General features: G+C 48.8%; 1 protein-coding gene across 4 annotated transcripts in view; it reads left to right on the top strand.

Moving 5' to 3' along the window:
• Positions 1-22416, top strand: part of GARNL3 (GTPase activating Rap/RanGAP domain like 3) — a 129022-nt gene that overhangs the window by 75430 nt on the left and 31176 nt on the right. For all 4 annotated transcript variants that reach the window (XM_066367107.1, XM_066367105.1, XM_066367106.1 and 1 more), the window contains 11 exons: positions 1734-1852; positions 3044-3108; positions 5390-5453; positions 7454-7480; positions 10336-10411; positions 11076-11174; positions 13454-13557; positions 17494-17602; positions 19363-19408; positions 20213-20319; positions 21940-22055. In XM_066367107.1, coding sequence (XP_066223204.1) covers positions 1734-1852; positions 3044-3108; positions 5390-5453; positions 7454-7480; positions 10336-10411; positions 11076-11174; positions 13454-13557; positions 17494-17602; positions 19363-19408; positions 20213-20319; positions 21940-22055 — 932 coding nt within the window. The remainder of the gene's footprint in view (positions 1-1733; positions 1853-3043; positions 3109-5389; positions 5454-7453; positions 7481-10335; positions 10412-11075; positions 11175-13453; positions 13558-17493; positions 17603-19362; positions 19409-20212; positions 20320-21939; positions 22056-22416) is intronic.

Below are 22416 nucleotides of genomic sequence, written 5' to 3'. Positions count from 1 at the left end.
CATGATCCCTGCCTCCATGGACACTGTGGGATGGATTTGAACCCCGGCTCCGCTTTATGGACCACAGGGCCTTACACTAGTTACTGTCTACTTCTCCGAGACTTAATTTCCTTATCTGTGAAGTGGGGGTAGTACTAGTACACGCCTGTAGGTTTGGAGAGGTGTTGCAGTGAGCACTATAGGAAAAGCACTAAGCCCGATGGCCGGCACACAGCAGGAGCTCCGGCATTAGTAGTGGTGTATGTTTATAACGGAAGGCTCACGTGAACATCCGTGGAGAGGTAGAGAACAGCGATGAGTGTCGTTCGCGACAGACGGAACGGAAGAAGAACCACAGTGGCGGATTAAAAAGGAGTTAGATAAATTTCTTATCAGACCGATACATTTGTTTGTGGAAGATGCAATGCTTGAGCTATAAAATGAGAGTGATCAGACCCAACTGGTGTCTTTAAAAAAAAACACCTGCCCCACCAGGATCCACTCAGCAACCCCCATATGGGGTCAATGTTCAAATCAACCAAGCTATTCTCAGCACCTGGGCCAAGACTTGAACCAATCAAGCCACTGGCTGCGAGACGGGAAGAGGGGGAGAAAGAGGAGAGCGAGGTGGAGAGAAACAGATGGTCATTTCTCATGTATGCCCTGACCAGGGCTTGAACATGGGATGTCCACATGCTGGGCCAACATTCCATCCATTGAGCCAACTGGCCAGGGCCTCAAGTTACATTTATTGTACTGTTAAAGATATCAACTGTGTCTGCTGACATACATTTAAACTTCAGCTGGTGTAACTCATATATTTCAACAGAATCTGTTGGAACCGTGTTTCTCAATTCTGGCTACATATTAGAAGCATCTAGGGGTGTTAACCAGTGTCAACCAATAATTTCAATTAAAAAAAAATACTGGTGGCTGGGTCTCTAAAAAAAAACCTGATCCTGTGCTATGCTTAGAAGTTCACTTATTTGGCATATTTTGTTATAAAAAAAAAAATTAGTGGAAAGTTGTCAGCTCCCCAAATGCTTGAAAAACATGGTGCTGGATCTGCAATGACCAGACAAACATGGCGCCATCAGTTTGGATGCGCCAGCTCCTCAACTGGTGTACCCAGTAAGGGAGGGAATAAGAACCCCAGAGGGCGGGCAGGCTCCAGAATGCGGGTGTTCAGAGGCTCTGTGAGGTCAAGGCTGGGCCTCCTCAGGGTCACAAGATGGTGGCAGCAATTCCAGGCATCATGTCTAGACACCACCATGCAGAGTTTAGAGAAGTCCATCCTCAAGAGTGAGGAAGCCTGTATCAGTTCATTAGACTCAACAGATAAGGACACAGTGGCACAGACAGCAGTGTGGTAATAGCCAGGGGTGGGGGGGAGGCAGGGACAGACCATGGGGGTAAACGGGGATGGGAAGAGATTTTGGGCAGAGGGCGCATGATGCAGTGTACAGGTGGTGTTTTGTTGAGACGTACACTGGAAACCCATATGGTTTTGTGCAACAATGTCTCCTCCTGTCTCATTGGGCAGGATTGGGTCACATGTTCATTCCTGAGCCAATCACTGGCAAGGGGGTGGGAGTGCATGAACTGTAGGGAGTGATCAGGTTCTGTTTCAAGCTGGGGTTGGGATTGCCTTCCCCGACCACATGCAAAGGGCTAGATGCTACCTGGAGTTCCCATATCACCCCGGCCTGGAAGAACCATTGGCATTTTTACTGTTAACCCTGTTTCTTTTGCAGTCCATCAGAATTACATTGGAAACGATGTAGAGAAGAGCCCCTTCTTCTTGTCTGTGACCCTCTCTGACCAAAACAATCAGCGTGTCCCTCAATATCGTGCCATTCTTTGGAGGAAAACAGTAAGTGACTATCTTGCTCCTGGCCTTTCATTACCACTTAACCTGTGTGCTTTGCTGTCTCTATTTATATCAACTTCATGTAATGTCAGAAATCCTTTTTTTAAGCAGGTTTAAGGTAACAATCTGATGTCAAGTAGAGTTAGATCTTACACGTGAATTCTGTCCTACAGAAAAATCTGGCGCCCACCCTCCCCCCGTGCCACTGCAGTTGTTGGGCTCAGTCTTGCCATCAGCAGAGCTGTTCTGGAAGCAAAGTTGTGCATCGAAACCAGATGCCCACTCACTGAGACCTAAGTTAATTCTGTGGCCTTGCTTCCTGATGGGCCCAGCCTGCCCCATGCTGCGGCCATCCATGTGGGATTCTAGCCTGTCCCAAAGATGGTCTTGAATCTGACCTTCTTGCTCCACCCCACCTTGTCTGCTTTTTCCTCCCACCAGAGATTCCAAAGGCTGTTTTACAAAGAATCCAGGAGCAGCTTGAGGGAGGAGGATGTATGGAGTAGAGAGAGCATCTAGCCCCTGCCGAGGGGGAATAACATCTTCACCAACTGCCTCTGTGGAGGTGAAGGCCTAGGCCTAGGGCTCGTGGGAATGACCACTGTATATTTCTTCACCACAGACTCTGTGGGTCCTTTATTCATTCCCTGTCATTTAATCATTTATTGAGTACTTGCTATGAGTTAGTCACAGCGGGTCCTCATTTAGAGAGGGGGAAACAGACATGTCAATATAAAAGGACACATTACTCAAACCTCTCTGAAAGATTCCAGTGATTTTGTGTTCAACAAGCCTTTGACTTGGAGCTATCCCATTTGGGTCTTGTTGAACATGTGAGACTGTTTGCTTCTTACAGTCTTTGAGGCTGATCTGACAGAGACCAAACCCGCTTCTCGTCTGGTTCAGACGGCCCACCTGCTCACCACAACCTCTCAGGCCCTGGTCCCACCCGTCCACACATTGAAGAGTACCATAACCCCGAAATCCATCAATGTGGGGGTGGGGGATAGTGGAAGATGCTGTCAATCAAGCCTGAGCAAGACATTTCCATGGTAGAATGTGTTTATTCATATATAAGCCTCTTGAAGAAAAATTTGACAGTCTAGACATGGGTTTCTTTTTAATGACCAGGAAAGGCTGTCATGGAGATGGGAACTGCCAACCTTCTCACTAATGTCGTGTTTGACTTTCCAGGGTACCCAGAAAATATGCCTTCCCTACAGTCCCACCAAAACTCTCTCTGTGAAGTCCATCTTAAGGTGAGTACTAATGACTAGAAGCCCAGCACCAGGAGCCTTTATATATGTTTTATTTTTCCCTGTGATCATTCCGTTAGCTTCCTAGCTTCTAGAGCCTTGGCAACGTGCCAGACACTTTCCTAAGCACCTGCTGTGTGTGGGCTCGTCAGTCTTCAGGCAGCCCTCCAAGAGGCACTGCTGCTATCCCCACTTTATAGATGAGGAGATGGAGGCCAAGTTCACGCAGCCAGTGTGGTGAACGGAGGCCGGGTCCAGGGCTGGCTGATTGCGAGCGTTGCTCGTACGCGTCTCAGGAATGCGTCAACTGCCGGCTTCCTTCTCCTTGCATGCACACAGGTACTCTGGTTTTGTAAAGAAAAGCAGGAAATGTTCTTCCTTTCATGTTTCTGCTTTGAAATAGAAACTCTTATGTCAGCAGATGCTTTTCAGGGAAGACTGGCCTTATTCTTCACTAAACAGAAAGAGAGCGTGGCCTATAGCTGCTCCACACCCGGCTGCCTCTTGTGCGCCCGCCTGTCTCTCCCTTCCACGTCCCTCCCGTGTCGGGTGGCAGGCTCTCCTGGGAATGCCACCACTCGGATCGGGCCAGTTGCCTTGTCACCAGCTAAGATACTCCATCTCAGGAGCAGCAGCTTCTGTTTGTCAGGCGCTGTGCTAAGTGCTCTGCGAGCGTCTCTCAGTAACCCTGTAAAACAGCTGCACAGACTAGATCTGGTATAACCCCCACTCCCCACAAGAGGAGTCAGGGCCTCAGAGAGGTGCAGGGATTTGGCAGAGACCTCACAGCTCGTTGAACCACAGAGCTGGGATTGAACCCAGGCTCCCAGGACTCTGGGGCGTGGCTGTTACCACTTTGTCATGTGCTGGGAATGGGTCCCTGTACCTCTGATTCGCTCTTTCCTCAGCTGCAGACTCGGTGGTGGTAGGGGATTGTGTCTTCAGCATTCTTAGCTACAACTCACAGCTGCCAGCGGGTCCCTTACCGTGACAATCTTGACTCCAGCAGCTAGGACTGCACCTGGCTGATGAAAGGGCACTGAGATTAAGAAGTAAATGTCATAGCTCATTTTCAAGCTCGATTTGGTCTCCAGATTGTAGACACCCCCCACCTTACCCCCTGCTTCAGGCCTTTGGATTTTTCTCCTCAGTCTGAAGCCAAGTTAAGAAAGCATCCGTTAGATGTTAACATTTTTGTTGAGCGCAAAAATGTCTTGTTGTTCCTAAATCTTTTTATTTTAATCGATTTTAGAGAAAAGAAGGGATAGAAAGAGAGAGAGAAACATCGATCTGTTGTTCCACTCATTTATGCATTTAGTGGTTGACTCTTGTATATGACCTGGCCAGGGACCGAACCCATAACCCTGGTTTATTGGGACGACACTAACCAGCTGAGCTACCCGGCCGCTTGCTTTGAAAGTAACACTTTGAATTATAGTGGCTTGAGATTGTTGAGAATCTTTTTACACTCATGAATGCATTTGTTACACTCATGAACTTGAAAACTCAAAAGGAAATTAAAATATAAATACAATGGAGTCGGATGAGCCTGAGTTAAAATCTTAACTCTGCTACTTAATAGCTTAGTTACCCTGGACTAAGCCTCAGTTTTCTCATCTTTAAACTGGGGATGAAATAGTACTTGCCCCCCAGAGACTAAAGGAGATAACCCACGTAGAGCACTTAGCACAATGCCTGGGATAAACAAGTGCTGTATGATACTGGCTGTTATTCTTACCTCTCACAAATACAGGAATCCTAGCCGAAAGAGGCCTTGGCGATCATCGGGTTCAATTTCCTTGTTTTTCCTTTGGAGGGATTTAGGCTAAAGGAAATTAGCATTGTGTGTCCAAAGCAAAACAAAGAACCACCTTGTTCAGGACTGGTCTTTTGCCCCAAGTGGCAGAGGAATTACCAAAGGAAGATAGATACATCAAGTCCTCTTAATGACATTTCATTGTATCGTTAATTGCTCTGTAAATGTCAATGAATCACTTTTTTAGAAAGTAAAAGAATCAGGAAGATTAGTCAAGGTCACCTGATGACCCAGGTGCTCTCTGTTCTCCTCACCTCCTCTCTTATTACATGAGTGTCATTAGGGGACAGTTATATAAGGAAAGTACAGTGTGGTGTCTGGCTACTGTCCTATGTTGGTTTGTGTCTCCTGCGGACCAGGCCACCCACGGTTTCCTAGGAGATACTGTTTAGCTTCTCTAAAACCCCGAGACTTGCTCCACACGGCGTTGCTGCCACACCATGCCTCATCCTGTCTGTTCTCTTTCAGTGCCATGAATCTGGACAAATTTGAGAAAGGCCCCAGGGAAATTTTTCATCCTGAGATCCAGAAGGTAAGAGAATTTTATGCTTCATAATCGTATAAATTTGATCAGTGTGAGATCAGAACTGACAGATCATCAGTGATCCTTACTAGGGTACCAACCAGCATCAGCTGTGGAGCTTTGACAACATCATCATGGGGAACTCACACCTGAGCTTATGCTATGCTGGGTCCAAGGTAGAGGCCAGGAGTCTGTATTTTTCAAAAGGTCTGTGAGTGATTCTGAGGCATAGCCGTGGCCGAGGACCGCTGAACTGTACAGTCCTCCATCCGTGAACCAACAGGTGTGTTCAGAATGATCTCATTGGCCTAAAAGCCATTCTTTTTACTGAGTGATGAAGAATTCTGTAGAATGTGAGATATTTTTTAATTTAGAAAATATGAAACGTGCTCACCGAGCGCTAACTCGAGGGACGCCATGCTGGTACCACAGAAGCCAGAGGGTGTCCCGGAAGCCATCCTGTTTTCTTAGGATCTACTGTTAAGGGGAAACAGTCCGCACTGGAAGAAAACCACTTGAGTCACTATTCTAGGTGATGGGCCTTCAGAAAAATCCAAACCAAACTTTTGTCTTGCAGTTGCCATCAATTTCGCTTTAAAACTCTCCCCGTGAAATGTGTAAGCCCGGCCATTGCTAGTGGTGCACCAGCTGTGTGTCAGGGAGATTCAGAGTTGGGGACGCCAGGGCGGGGACGGGAGAGGCTGGCAGGCAGGGTGGGATTCCCTGAACAGGGCAGGAGCCGGGACAGTCCCTCTGCAGCGGAGCACCATCTGGGGACTCAGGCAGTGTGAGGAGGACGGCTGGGACGGGGAGTACGTTGGGCTTGAACACTGTTAAAGGAAGCTTGTAAATTAGCTTGTAAAATAAAGTTACTGGTTTGCAACGCAGCTTACTTTAAATGTACAGAGTTGTGAACTCCCATAACCTTTGTTTAAATTTAATTGTTAAAATATATTTCTACCCTGACTCAACCCCAGAAGGAATTGAGGCAGAAACAGGTGTGTGAGGATTTGAAGTTTGAAGCAACTACAAGCCATGCTATGCTTACTTGTCATTTTTATAGCCGATTTAAAAACAAATTAGAACGATAAATATGCCAGTACCAGTGTGCCTTTATTACTTCATTTGTCTGGGCCGTCCTCCCGAACCCTTTCCTACCGGGAGCCAGGACGTGACCCGCAGACACTGGGCCCGGCTTCCACGGGCCCATGCGGACGCTGCTTCCTGCGGCTCGCTGCTGGGCTCGCCTCTGCTCCGTCACCCTCCGGCTTCCTCTCCCCTAAAGTAAAAAGGGATTCGTAAACAAGACTTGCAGCCTTCTGTCTGTTTACAGCATAACAGAAGACTTTGGTGCTGTCCCTGCATTCTGTGTTTTGACTTTCTTTCCCTTAACAAGTAACTCTTCATGAGCCTTCCCCATCCTGTGTATGTGTATGTGTGTGGGTGTGCACCCGTGGGTGTACAAATCGGCAACAGCAGTTTCACGGCTGTGATCAGGCTTCTGTAGACTTCCCTGAGGAAGCCGTGAGCAGCAGGCTCTGGGTTTAGAGGAGAGAGTTCTTACAAATCCCGGGATCTCAGAAGTAAATGGAAAATAAGCCATTCGCATTATAAAGAAGGCATCTTTCCACCAAGTGGGAAGGTGGCTTATGCTATTTAAAAACGTTATCTGTTTCTGGCTGCTAAACTACAGTCACATTTTTCTTAGCCAAACCTTTGCAGAAGCAATGTGTGATAAGCTGGCTTGAAAGGGGTGGAGAAGGCGGGTGTCTCTGTCTTCCCGTGGCTGGGCACCATCTTTATTTCCGGGGAACAGTGATCTGACATGTCTTTCTGAAGTGACCAGGTGTTTTATAGAAATCTGTGGGGCTAGCTGAATTGTAAAAGCACTTCTGGGATTGGGGGAGCAGTACAAACTTCAGTAAATTAAAGCTTGGCTTTCACAGAAAGTCAAAATAAAATGATCGCTGTTAAAGCATGGATGTAACTTTTCAAACTTGATTCAACAGGACCTGCTGGTTCTTGAGGAGCAAGAGGTAAGCAATTTGATGTGCTCTGCCTTGTTATCTATAACCCTTGTGGGTGCTCCCCTCCCCCTTCCACCCCTCCCTTGAAGAACCTGTTAACTGTGATGTATATCTGCTCATATATGTATAAATATATATATATATATTTTCCCCCCCTCTCAAATTTTGAAAAATAAGTAGCTGGTCTCCTTATTCTCAATGTTATTCCCTTACTGAGGGCATATTTGCTTGAAGCAACAAGAGCACTTGTTACACTGTAGCTCATACACAATATAACAAACAAAGATACCCACATGATCCCAGAGCTCACCAGCTTGAGCCCAGAGGTTACTAGCATGAAAAGCCCAAGGTCGCTGGCTTGAGCAAGGGGACGCTGGCTCAAGTCACGTACAAGAAGCAGTTCATGCACAACTAATGCGAAAGCAACTACGCGTTGAGCTTTGTACCATCTCTTTCTCAAAAACAACAACCACCAAACGTGCCGACGAGGCTGTGCCGTGGGATTAGAAAGAACTGGAGACCCGCTTCCAGCCGCACCCCGCCACTCACTCAGGACCAGCATGGCACGCTTCACCGTCCCCGGCCTCAGCCGTCCTGCCTATAGGAGAGGGGGGTTTGGTGGACCTCGGGGTCCCTTCTGCTTCTAACAGGCCAGTAGCTCCTGGCTCGTCGCGCTGGTCACTGATCCAGACCTTCTTCTCATGGCTTGCCAGCTGTCTGGACAAGCCTCTGGACAGTTTGCTGGCTTGTTCCTCTAGTCCAGTGGATCTCAGAGTGGGGTCCCTGGGCCACCGCCTCAGCATCACCTGGGAACTGGTCAGAAATACTAATTCTTGGGCCCTAGCCCAGAACGACTGACTTGGAAACTGGGAGTGTAGCCCAGCACTCTTTATTTTAACAAGTCTACAGGTGATTCCGATGCCTGGTTAGGTTTGAGAACCTCGAATTTAGTCTCTGTCTTGTTAATCAGAGCATCATCTGTCAGACCCCAGACTACTACAGGTGCTTTTGAAGGGACCACTGAGAATGGAAGAGGCGCTGGGACCTTGGAGACGTGTGACCTCTGTCATCGTTGCCAAAGCAGAGAAAGGAAGGTTAGAAAGTACAGAGCCCTACATGGATAGAGATCCCCAACAGAACTCTAAGAAATTTACCAAAACCAGTTTGGAGGCAGCTTGTAAAAAATAGGTGCTATCTGACCAGTTTTGATTCTTTTCTCATTTTATTATGCACCCGTTTTCGCCATGAGCCTTACTGAGCTCCTCCAGGGTACCCGGCACGGTGGCGGGCTCTGGAGCGTCCATGGAAACTAGGACATGGCCAGTCCCTCTGTCGCCAGCCTTATGTTCTGGTGTAGAAACAGACAAACGTGCAAGTTCAATAAAGGCACTGCAGGTTGTGAATGGTGCTCTTAAGAAAATAAGCAAGGTGCTGTGATGGAGCATGACAACAGGGGTGGCTTTATTTGGGGAGGTCAGGAAAGGCCTCTGGAAATGGACACGAGCTGAGACCCACGTGATGGGAAAGAGCCCTGGGTGGAGGGGCCAGCTTGGGAGCGTCCCCCTCATCCCTGCTCTCCACAGAAAATCACTACAAATGAAATTACTCTTGCTGATGTTTATGCATCTGTCCCCCAGATGTGTTGGGGACAAATGTCTGAGGCCCTTGGATGTTCAGTCTTGACTGTCCAGGATCCAGCTGTCCTGAAACCCGGTGTTTCTGCCTTGACCCCCCAGCGCTGGCCCACTGGCCAGTGCTTTTAACACCTCCATTCCTGTCTGCCCCTCTGCTGACCACCAAGAATTCCCCCAGCTAGTGGTGGGCCAGACAGTCTTGAAAGGTTGATTCGCTTCCAACCACAGATTATACTTTATTATGAAAAACACTTCAAGAAATACAAAAATAAAAATATAGAGAATAATATAAGGAAGATCTATAAACCCACTACATGAGTTAAGAAAAAACTATTAAAAATCCACGGGCTCTCTGATCCCATGTGTCTGCCTCCTGGGGAAGCTCCTCCCTGACATCCGGTGTTTGTCATTCTCCCGGGGTCTGGTTTTCATCCAGCGTTTAAAGCCGAGGCTAGTGAACTGAACATTTGTGCTGGCTACTTCTCAATTGCCTCCCCCCCCACATATCTGTTTTGTAACTCCTTGAGATTAAATATCTTTAGGAATTGGGGGGAAATGGGCTTCTCAAACAAATTGCCTGCAGTTTCCATTTCTATTTCTAAAAGAGACCACAGGGTTCAGCCTAAGATTGCTGTGTTGAGTGTTGAATTGCACTGAGCACTCCTGTGCTAACTGGGGTCTGGACAGCTGCTGAGGAGTTGGTTAGAAGATGGTACCAGCCTTGGCCAAGTAGCTCCAGTAGGTTAGAGCATCATCCCCATTCACCAAGGTTGTGGGTTCAGTCCCCATCAGGGCATATCCCAAGAATCAATCAACGAATACATAAATAAGTGGAACAACAAATCGATGTTTCTCTTTCACACTCTCTTCCTTCCTCTCTCTAAAATCAATCAATTCAAACAAACAGACAAACAAAAAAGATGGTACTAGTCCTGTGGGTTCTATGGGCTATTTATCTTGAGCTCTGTTTTGCCACAGAATGGGCCTGCCATCCTGCAGATGCTGTTAGTAATGAAACCCACATGAAAGCGTAGAGTTTCACCTGTAGGCTATAAAAACCTACAAAAATAAAGGAATGATTGTTCTTAATATTGGTCAAAATCGAGATAGAATGGAGGAAATAACTAATCCCCTGGTGTCCATTCTGATCACTGCCGTTTTCATAAATAATGTAACTGTATGCTTTGATGGCAAAATTGAAGTCATCACCTTTTGTTGTCTTACTGTAAGGGCTCTGTGAATTTCAAGTTTGGGGTTCTTTTTGCCAAAGATGGGCAGCTGACGGATGACGAGATGTTCAGCAACGGTGAGTGTCCCCTCCTCCCTTCCGCTAACAAACCCTCTTCCGCCATGCTGCAGTTTTGGCGATTGAAGCTGGGCTTGCCAGTTGAGGTGGAGTCTGTTGCATAGAGCAACAGCCAGTGGTTTTGTGAAATTGTGGGGTGGATCCCAGGGTAAATGCTGTAGGGCAGATGTTGCCCCGTTTCGTTCATTTGATAAATAGTTCTCAGTCACTTAATGTGTACTAGGCATTGGAGCTAGAGAGGCAGCCTGTTTGGAAAATTGCATGGAGTTGAAAGAATTTGATTCTCCATAGTCTCAGGAGCAGAGGAAGATTTTCCTCCGTTATTTTGAGGGTTGGGGGAATTATAAAATGGGATCATTTTCCAGTTATCTAGCACTTTTCATGTTCATTACCTGTTTATTATGAATGGAAACAGTAATAATGTTTTCAGTGTGAAACATCTATGACCCAGCCTGGCAGGGGAAGGTTGGCGGGCCCAGACCTGTGGTTTCCTTTGCTGGGGGTCCTGGGAATTTTGGGCCCCCTGCCAGGACTCCTGGAGGGGGTGCATGTCTCCTCTGTTCTGTCCTACTGCGCTCGTCTGCAGATCCTTTTCAGGTGCCTCCGTCAGACAGTGAGGACCTGTGGTTGCCATATCTTCTTCACACTCTCCCTCTTGCCGCAGAAATCGGAAGTGACGCTTTTGAAAAATTTTTAAACCTCCTGGGTGACACAATCACTCTAAAGGGCTGGACAGGCTACCGCGGCGGTCTGGACACCAAAAGTAAGCTTGCCTCTGGCCTGGTTCTGTCGTAACTTGTTGAACTTTGTCATCAGCCTGATCTGTATTTGAATGTATAACCAAGATGGAGGAAAGGGGATAAGAGGAAATTGGAGCTTCACACGTAGGCTGGCATGGGGGGGGGGGGGTCTCTGGACACATTTGGTGTCTCCATTGAGCTCTGCAAGACTGAGTCAGCCTCACAGCCCTTAGGTGTGGCAGGCACCCTGGGCTGCCCTGCCATCAGCTCTTACCGGTGAGTACCTCTGTGTGCCAAGACTGTGGGGCTCTGGGGACATAGGTACAACAACACAGTCCCTGCCTTTCCAGGAGCTTCTGTCCAGTGGAAAACACAGACAATAAGGAGATAATTATCAAATAGTTTAGTCCTGCCCTGGCCAGGTAGCTCAGTTGGTTAGAGCATCGTCCTGATACACCAAGGTTGCGGGTTCCATTCCCAGTCAGGGCACATGCAAGAATCAACCAATGAATGCATAAATAAGGGGAACAGCAAATTAATCTCTCTCTCTCTCCCTCTCCCCTCTTCTTCTCTTCCCCTTTCTCTCTCTCTCTCCTCCCCTCTCCTTCTCTCTTCCCCTCCCTCGTCTCTCTCTCTCTCTCTCCCCCTCTCCCACCCTCCTTCCCTCCCTCTCCCTCCCTCTGCCTGTCTTTCCCCCCACCTCTGTCTCTCAAATGAATCAATCAATAAAAAATATTTTAGTCCTCCTGACTCCTTGGAGAAACTAAGAAGAAAATGCACAGAGTGCTGGCAGGCGGCGGGGGCACTTGATTCTGCTGGGGGATTTGCTAGAGAAGGCTTCCCGGAGGGTGATGCGTGGGAGTAATTTGGAAGTCTGGAGGGGAGAAGAGAATTCCATGCAGAGAACATCTGGGAAGTCCTTGAGGCAGGAAAGAGCATGATGTGTTCTAGAAACCAAGAGAATATCTTTATGTTTAGAGAGGGCAGAGACAGGAGAAAGGGGGTAGAGAAGATCCCACAGGGAGTTTGAGGTCACATTAATAATTTTGGATTTTATTCTAAAGGGGATTGATGTCATTAATGGGTTGGGGGGCCGTGATGGGGTCAGAACCCACCTCTGAGCAGAGCACGTTGGCTGCCTTGCCGCAGGGAGAGTGGGGGGGGGGGGGTAGTGGGGAGGCCATGCTTGCCTCACTGCGGGGCGTGGGAGGCTGCCAGGGGGCGGAGCCCAGGGATTCAAGGGCGGGTTCAAAGGCAGGACTGGTATGATCCACCGGTGCTGACTGGACATGAGCATAAAGAGGAAAAGGAAATCAAAGGACCTCTGGGTTTCCGCCCCAGCAGTGAGTGTGGGGACATCTGAGGGGAAGCATTTGGGGGAGGGGCTCGGAAGGGGTGAAGGTAAATAAGGTCACAGGTTAGGTTTGGAGTCGCTCAGGCTGCCTTCTAACTGCAGAGTGTTTCCCGTGTTCCCTGTGCTTTCACTCGTCGCTTTGTTTGCCCTTCACCTTTGGTCCTTGAGGCGAGGCAGGCAGGTGCTGCCAGGCTCACTGGCCTCAGTTTGACAGTCTTCAAATGTGGGCACGGTCACCCCTGGGAGCCTCGGCTCCCCAGCAGCCCACGCTGGTGTCACTTGTGAACGTGGAAAGGTCGGGCAGCTTGCTGGACGGGCTGCGCCGCCTAACTGACCGCGGCAGGGATGAAGCATGCGGCCCCAGGTCTCAGGCGCCCGCTTCACCCCGCCGAGCCGAGCTTCCTGTGCAGGCGGTGTGCCGGGGACCGCCCACCCGCTAGCGCCCCGTGGCCGGCCCTAGGCCTCTGTTAGGCCGTGGCTGCCCCTCACCGCCCCGAGAAAGGTGAAGTGGTTTATCAGAAGGGGCGCGGCCAGGGGATCGTGAACCCAGGCCTGCCTGTCCCAGAGCCCGTGCTGCTCCCCGCTGTCCACGTCTGCCCGCACTGTTTGTCTGATGGACATGGCTGTTACTGGCATGCCGCCTGGTGTTAATCTTGTCCTGTACACTAGCAGAAGGCAGGGAATTGTAGCATACTCTCCTTTTCAGCCCAGACTTCTCATGAGGTCCACTACTCAGGCGAGGCATGAGTCAGCAAGCAAGCTGAGACGGGGAGGGAGGGGTCAGCCCACAAGGGCAGGATCCAGACAGCTGCTTCCCCTCAGGCAGGTAATCTAGAATGCTCTCTGGGACTGGTTGTGTGCTCTGTTCCCCTCATCTGCACATAGAGACTCTTCCGCTCTGGTCCCAGAATCCTCTGCGCCCGCTCAATGCTTGTTTGTATTTTGCAGATGATACCACAGGGATACATTCGGTTTATACTGTATACCAAGGGCACGAGATCATGTTCCATGTCTCCACCATGTTGCCGTACTCCAAAGAGAACAAACAGCAGGTACGTGGGAACCCGGCACTCCCGGCATGCAGACCGTGAGGTAGTGACCTGACTGCAGGAAGCAAGGTTTGGATTTCATAGAATTAGGAGCTACAGATGTGAACAGATGAGCTGAACTCCAGCCATCCCTTTAGGGATGCTGTTGGCAGTCTCTATACGTGAACTCTCAATGAGCCTTAGGGAGAACTGTCCTCACTGACACCACCCCTTAAAGAAATACAGGGTCAGAAGTAACTGCGCAGGCGTGCCTGTGTGTGAACTTGTGTGCATTTTTGTGTGTGAATGGTATCACGGACTCCTGAGGGACTGTCTTGCATTTGCATGCCCTCTTCTCCGTGACTTCTCTCAGCGAGCCTGTGTCTTGTCAGGGACAAGCTCTAATTTACAAAAACACGGGCTGCTGCTTTTGGAAGGCTTTGGGGCGGGGGGGTCATTTAACTTGTCATTGGATTCTTCTCTGTTTATTACACATTGAAGGTATCTGTATGAATCAATGTCACAAACACGACTGGGTGGTCACTCAGCGAAGATTTGTGAGAAACAGTGTGTGATGGGCTAAAAAAGCTTCTGAGCATTTATAATTGTTATTTCAGTGCAACGTCAGTGGGGGGCAGACTCAGATTTAGGCTGAAATGTGGTGGGATAGTCATGGGGTACACAGGTGCTTTGGGGACAGGGCGGGAGGGGCAGGATGAGCTGGCTCTGTTTGCTGGCTTGGGGCCTGGGGGGCTGTCTTGCAGGCGGTGGAGACACTGGAGCTTTTAAGCTTGCTCTGGCTTCAGGTGGCTAGCTCTGAGAAAGGACAGGTGAGGCCGGAAGTGCCGGGCCCAGGAGATGGCTTCTGTGGCTGAGAGTCACTTCTGGCGAGGCCCCTTCCTTTGTGTGGTTGAGGATACCTGATCATTGCTGCCAGACCCACCTCTTAGGAGCTGAGGCTCTAAGGATCCTAGGGTCACATGGAGAAGAGAGACCAAGCTGGCCTTACCAATCATCATAAATTATATTGGTCTCTTACTTCTCAATAATAACATCACAAACTTCCACTGAAATATTTTACAGTCTTCCTCTTCCCCTAACTCCAACATTTCCAGCCCTGTTTGTTCGCCAGCATTGCCCATGTCCTATGACAGCAGGCACATGAGCCAGAGAGAGGTAGGAGGCAGGGGTGGATGTGCCAGTTCAGCCTTTGCCCAACTCAGAAGTCTCTAACCTTTGCTTTTGGAGGGGGCTGTTAGCACGTTAAGGCATAATGGCACCTGCCAGGGGCATTGCAACGTTCCCAGGTGAACCAGCTCTTTCCAGCATCTTGGCTGGCTCCTGGGTAGTGCTTGGGTCCTCCACTTGCCCAGCATCAGTAGATCTGAAGAAAATCAAAGCTATAAATTTGTCTCAGCTGGCAGGGAGATAAAACAGGTGGGAAGAGAGACAAAGAAATGCAGAATGTTTGTGAACCTTAAGAGTGCCTGATCATGGGAAGGCAGGGAAGGACCACAGTCTGTGAACCTCTCTCTGTACCTGTCATGGTCTCTTGGGGCCTAAGGTAACAGTCAGAAAGTCAGAGGCTTATCTGGCTCATAAAATCTCTTATGGCTTTTGGACATCTAGAATACTAACGGACAGTCTGAGCCACATCCCAAATCTGATGTAAAGAAACACATTGCACAAATACTCTATGGGTTCTGGCATCACAATAACTTCTTCCACTGCTCTCCTCCCTCCATCCTCATACCCAAGCATAACGGCGTGGGAGGGAGTATAGATATTGCCTCCTTGGGCCGCATCTTCTTCCTAACATCCCTAACATCTCATGATACCCAGCACCACCAGCATCTTCTTCCTAACATCCCGTGATACCCAGCACCACCAGCATCTTCTTCCTAACATCCCGTGATGCCCAGCACCACCAGCATCTTCTTCCTAACATCCTGTGATACCCAGCACCACCAGCATCTTCTTCCTAACATCCCGTGATACCCAGCACCACCAGCATCTTCTTTCTAACATCCCATGATACCCAATACCACCAGCATCTTCTTCATAACATCCCGTGATGCCCAGCACCATCAGCATCTTCTTTCTAACATCCCGTGATACCCATTACCACCAGCATCTTCTTCCTAACATCCCGTGATGCCCAGCACCACCAGCATCTTCTTCCTAACATCCCATGATACCCAGCACCACCAGCATCTTCTTCCTAACATCCCGTGATGCCCAGCACCACCAGCATCTTCTTCCTAACATCCCGTGATACCCAGCACCACCAGCATCTTCTTCCTAACATCCCGTGATACCCAGCACCACCGGCATCTTCTTTCTAACATCCCATGATACCCAGCACCACTGGCATCTTCTTTCTAACATCCCGTGATACCCAGCACCACCAGCATCTTCTTCCTAACATCCCGTGATACCCAGCACCACCAGCATCTTCTTCCTAACATCCCGTGATACCCAGCACCACCAGCATCTTCTTCCTAACATCCCATGATACCCAGCACCACTAGCATCTTCTTTCTAACATCCCGTGATACCCAGCACCACTAGCATCTTCTTCCCAACATCCCGTGATACCCAGCACCACTAGCATCTTCTTTCTAACATCCCGTGATACCCAGCACCACCGGCATCTTCTGGCCTCCCAACAGCAGCATCTAGTTCCAGATGAAAACACAGGCTCTGTGGTCGGACAGATCTGGACCAAGTCCTAGCTCTGCCGTTAACTAGCTCTGGGTCTCAGGCACATCTTGTGCATTGCCATGCCTCCGGGCTCAGTCCCTGGTCCTTTCTCCTTCTGCACTTGTTCACTCTCTTAATGATCTCATCCAGTCTCATGGCTTTAAATTGCTCTTATAGGCCATTGACACCCAGCTCTCCTCTCGAGCCAGACCTCTCTTCAGACTCGAGGGGCCAGGCCCAGTGTACTGCCTGTTTTGTTAAATAAGTGTTATTAGAACACAGTCACACTCACTCATGTCCCTGTTGTCCTCAGCTGCCTCTGAACTACTGCAGCAGAGCCACATGGTGGAAGAGAGATAATAGGAGCTATCAAACTGAAAATATTTGCTATGTGGCCCTTTACAGAAAAAAATTGCCCACCACACGTCTAGGAGATCACTTTGGAAAGGTCAGCTGGGATCAGGTTAAGTAGGGCCTGTTCTCACCAAGTATGTGCTTCAGAACTAAGGCATTTCTAAAAATGCACATGGTTGAGCCTCTTCCCCAGGGAATTCTGATGTAATGCCTCCTGTTTGGGGGGTCTTGAATCCAGGCTAAGGAGACAATGAATGAACATGAACAGGATCAGAAAAGTAAAATGGGGGAGAAAGTGGAGACCAGCAGGCTGGTGAGGAGCTCCTCCAGAGGGCAGACAAGAGGAAATCAGGCCTGACCAGGCGGTGGCGCAGTGGATAGAGCGTCGGACTGGGATGCGGAAGACTCAGGTTCGAGACCCCGAGGTCCCCAGCTTGAGCACAGGCTCATCTGGTGTGAGAAAAAGCTCACCAGCTTGGACCCAAGATCACTGGCTCGAGCAAGGGGTTACTCGGTCTGCTGAAGGCCTGCAGTCAAGGCACATATGAGAAAGCAATCAATGAACAACTAAGGTGTTGCAACAAAAACTGATGATTGATGCTTCTCATCTCTCTCCGTTCCTGTCTGTCTGCCCCTATCTATCCCTCTCTCTGACTCTTGCTCTGTCTCTGAAAAAAATAAATAAATAAATAATTTTTTTAAAAAAAAGAGGAAATCAGGCCTGAATTGGGGGGGTGAGGGAGACAGTGGAGGCAGATAGCGGACCCAGGAGACAGCCAGTAAAATATGGGAGGCAAGCAGTCAAGGCTGATCGGCATCTGGGCTCCGTGACTGTGTGCGTCCTCAGCTCGGTGCCGGTGCCAGAGCCACCTTCTCAGCGGTGCTGTTTGTGCTCACGTCCAGGTGGAGAGGAAGCGCCACATCGGGAACGACATCGTCACCATCGTGTTCCAGGAAGGAGAGGAGCCCTCTCCTGCCTTCAAGCCTTCCATGATCCGCTCCCATTTTACACGTATCCTGGGCCGTGGTGGGCGCTCCCGTTCAGCGAGCTGTTGGTCAGCCTCACTGGACTGAAATGCCCCTCCGCACAAGTGTTGTGATTGCCTTGCTTGTTATTTAAGATTGCTTTGCGCTGATGGATTCTTAGACCCACCATTTGGGGTTTTCCCCTCGGCATTGTTCCCTCGTCTCTCTCCATCCACTGGGGTAGTGGATGGGTTCATTCCCAGAGAATTCCCGACTTCTGGAATCTCTTCCCTTTCCTCAGGTAGTCTGTGAAACAAGGGGGAGGGAACTTCCTACCCTTCATCAGTAAGAAATGAATTAGGAGAATTATAATGAATCCTCTGAGAATTTTGCTGTAGGTATAAAAACTTGCAAGTGAAGATAAAAAGCCAACACATTGTTTCTTTGTTGACTCTCAGCCCCAGTAATAGCTGCTGCATTGTCACCTCCTAAAATCTGGGAAACAATGGAGTTAATCAGGTTCTATTTGCTTCCCCCTATCTAATTTCTGCTCAGCTCACGTTGCCAGCCAAGTCCTGCTGAAGCGCTCTGTGATTGATGTCCACGGGTAGCGCAGTGAGACGGGCATGGCCTGTGAGCTGGCCAGCCCGACGGGTACCCAGTCGTGGCCCTGTTGCTCTGGGTCACAGACCATGACAGTGAAACCCAAAGGTGGTACCTCTACAGATTGTGCATAATTAGTAAAAGCAACGGATAGGCGTTTCCAGAGACTCCTGTAAGAATGTCGGGAGGCAGGACCCTTATAGCTCATTGCATCCGGAAATAGGTTGCTCTGCACACTGACTTGTTCATTGTCACCTAACAACACGACGGGGACGCTTGTACAAGTTGAAAATCGCCAGGTTTCTTCCAGAAGAGCAAGGAAGAAAACAGCGCCCCTACACTCCCCTCAGAGTTGTTTCCACTCCCGCCCCACTCCCTGCACTGCGAAACTGCCCTGGTGGCCGGATGGAGGGCCCACAGCGCCCTGCCTGCAGGGCTGCTTGTAGCGCAGAGAGCTCCGCCAGGTCCTGCCAGGACAGGGGGGAGGGGACTCTTTAAGGGACTGAGGGGTGCTCATTTGTAGAATTTCCTTTAGTTACCCGTTTTAGCCTTCGCCCTTGGCACATTTGTGTCTGGAACGGGACAAGCAGGTAGTTGGTGCATACTCCTCCCACTGAGTCTAGCTGTGGGAGCGCTGTGAGGAATCCATGGCTGTCGAGCCCCAGCTAAGGCAGGGGGGAGGGGCAGGAGAAAGGGGGAGCCGGCTGGGGGTGTGGTGCTGTTTCAGCTCAGTGTGCCCGACATAAGCCAAGTGGAGGCTCCCTGAGGCTGCCACCAGCTCCGTGTGTTTGTTTTGGATTGTTTAGTCTACCGAAGACAGCAGCAGAGAGAGGGAAGGTGTGTGCGTAGCGGGAGCATTTGAATTGCTTTCCTCTTCAAAATGTGTAAGATGAAATCTAGGACTAATTTCCTGTTGAGATCTTTGCATTTTCAGGCAACAGAATTGCTCTTTTTGCTTTGTTGGTTTCTTCATTGCTTAGTAGCTTTATTTATATTGCTTTTCTGACTGATTTGGAGATATAGCTCTTCCCCCAAAGGATGAACACATGGAGGTTGAGCCTGTGTCTTCCTGGGCTGAGGGTGACAGGTGCCCTGAACACGAAGGGCAGGTCTAAGATGAGTCTGCACCAGGGATTTTCAGGGCGTGGGCCATTGACCGTGAGCATCAGGGTTGTTGATTAATTTCCTTAACCATCAGCACAGATATTTTTGCCTTAGTGAGGTATGATCAGCAAAATGACAATTACAGGTAGGTACTGACTTTGTCATCAATTGCTTATTTTAATTCTCCATGTTTACATGTTAATTTGGCATTCATTTAATGAGACTCTTGACATAGATATTTCTTGATTGATTTGATGTGTCCTTACCTTAGAGACCTTTCTTCAACACCACTCTCTTTGAGAAAAACTTGTTCCTTATAATGTTGCTTTGTATAGTAGACCCATGGTCAGGGTTAGTTTGAACTTGATTGTCCTCTACAGTGGGCACATACTGATACATTTGCCCTTGACCAGAGTAGCCCCTTTCCTACCCTACATCCTAACTGTTTATCCTTCTCTTCTCAAAAACTACTCTGTTAAGGGAATGATGAAGTTGTGAAAAGAACATGAACTTTGAGCCAAATAGATTTGGGTTGGAATCCCAACTCGGTCCCTTAAAATCTTTGAGGCTTTAGAAAATGTTTGTCATCCTCAAGCCTCAGGTAATGATAGAACGAAGGTAATGATACCAGCTTGGCAGGTTGGTGAGACTCCGTCGACGTTGTGCCTTAAAACCCCACGCACTCTGCCTGGCACACAGTGGGTGCTCAGGGGTGGCCTCTGCGGTCATTTGTGGGGTGCCTGACCTTAGGATACAGGAAGACTTGACCTCTGCCCTAAAGCACAGAGAGCTGCACAGTGACCGTGGCTGGGGCAGCCCACAGGAGGGCTCCCCCTGTGGCATGAGTATTCCTAACATATCACATGGGCAACTAGAGAAATGTAAGGTCCAAATACTGTTGGTGATCTCTGAAGAAAAAGCAAGTAATCCTGCAATGTTCTCTACGTAGGCTGAAAATATTTTCAGAAGAAAGTGTGCCACTCTTTGGCCCACCCTTGCCATCCCCACCGGTGTTTACAGACCACCAGGAATTCAGGGACTTTTTGCTAGTGAAATGTAAGTTCCATTTTGAAATCATTTTGCAACTTATTCTGCGTCAGAACACATCTCTCCAGATTCTCCCAGGATGCCATGTGAGAAAGTATCATTGTTTAGGCATTGATTTCATTTTGCGTTCTGTTAACTCTTTCCACAACACATACTTCATTTTCTGGTAGTAATAGTATATAGATTTTCCCCTGTGTCCTCATCTGTACCTGTCCTCCTACTCACCTTCAAGAAAGGGTCTTGAAACCTGGGGTCCAGGAGGTAAGCAGTCTTTGTGGGGTACCTTTAACCACAGATTAGAGATCGCTCAGCAACATGAAGGAGCCAAGTAATCAGTGAATCTATTGATTTAAACAGAGCCAGTCAACAGGGTGGCTTTCTCCAGCACCCTCAGAGCTTGGGGTGGAAGGGCAGGGAGGGTTCAGCTAAAGATCGGCCCAGTAGATGCAGAAGAACACAGGCTACAGGTTATGAACAGGTTGACGCCAAGGATCAGAAGGCTCTAAATTCCAAAGTGGATTTGTTAGGAGGGAGGACGTGGTCCAGGTGGAAAATTCCAAGATAACAAGAAGTGGCATTCCAACAACAAAAAATTAATTTTTCCTTATTCAGCCAGAACAAGACACTTAAAATGGATATTTCTGAGGCACTGCGGAGAAAATACCCTCCAACAAAAACAATTCCCAATCACAGAATTAGAGGAAATACTAGGTGTTCATAGTTTAAATTCCTTAAGAGATGTCTTGCCAACACACCAACCCAGCTTGTGCCAGCGTGCATCTCTTACCCAGGCTGTACCTGTCCCAGGGAGTTCCTCTCCAGTCTGTGGTCACTGTCCTGCCCTCAGAGCCTCTGAATGAGGGAAATGATCGTTAATGATAACTAATTTACTCGGTTTGATATGCCTAGCACTGTGCGAACTCTTGATATATATTATATTTAAAAACTTATGACAACCCTTACAAGGAAATAATACAGTTGAATCCATTTTACAAGGTTAAAGATTGAGGCCCCAAGGAGTTAAATAGTTTGCTTAGACTGCACAGACAGCGGCTGGGACTCAAACCCATGACTGCCCTGACCGCAGGCCCCTCGCCTCCATTGCACACTTTCTGTTCCGTGCTCTGACGTGTGATGGACAGTCCACTTTCTTGGCTCTTAGCGCTATCTTTTATTCCCAGAAGAAACTTCTCTCAGGTTAGGAAGCTGAGTAGTCTGCTTAGGCAATTGTTATTTTTTTTTCTAACAAAATGAAGCAAATATTTAATCCATTCAGTGGAATACTGGTGGTTTGCCCCTATGTTGGATGAGTAGGTGGGTGGGTGGGTGGATGGATGGGTAGATGGATGGATGGGCAGATAGATGGGTGGATTGGTAGATGCGGGCAGCTTGGGTCTGGACTAGGTCTTCAAGGAATTAGATACACCCTCTGCTCAGGAAGCTTGCCGTCCAACAGAAAAGGCAAGGTCAGCCTACGGGCTATCAGTTTGTATACAGAGAGTTGGAAGGTTTTTAAGCGTGCTTTGTGAAGGAGTTACCGGTGGCAATACTGGAGGGGTGTCCTTGAAAAAGGATATTCTTTAATAGCACATTAACATCTGTATCCCCCTATAACTTGATTTATCTTAGTAATTAATGGTGAAAAAGCCACTTTGGAAACCCCAACATTTGCCCAGAAACGTCGACGTACTTTGGACATGTTGATTCGATCTTTGCACCAGGATTTGATGCCAGATTTGCATAAGGTAACCTGGGCCCATGGTCCCCTTTCCTTCTCGTGGGGTCTGAGTTGAGAACACAAGTCTTAGCGATGAGTCCAGGTGAGAAGAGCGCAGCAGTCGCCTTGATCCTTTCTGTCAAGATAAGACTGTGGCCACCATGGTTGATGTCCCCTCCTTGTTCCACAGCAGGGGTGGGTGGTGACGGGCCATGCATGCTAATGTTACTTTCATGGAGCCAGGGCTGTGGAAATGGAGGGGCAGGCTGGGGCCGGCGTGTTGAACAGCAATCCTGGCAGCGCTGGAGAGAGCTTTTGGGGGTGGCTGCCCTTGTGGCATTACACACATTACCAGTGCCATAAAGCTGGTGGACCGGCAGGCGTGGGGC

This window comes from Saccopteryx leptura, chromosome 2 (assembly GCF_036850995.1).
Source record: "Saccopteryx leptura isolate mSacLep1 chromosome 2, mSacLep1_pri_phased_curated, whole genome shotgun sequence".
NCBI classification, from domain to species: domain Eukaryota; kingdom Metazoa; phylum Chordata; class Mammalia; order Chiroptera; family Emballonuridae; genus Saccopteryx; species Saccopteryx leptura.
Note: the sequence above shows the minus strand (reverse complement) of the source record. Positions and strands in the feature narration are given on the sequence as shown.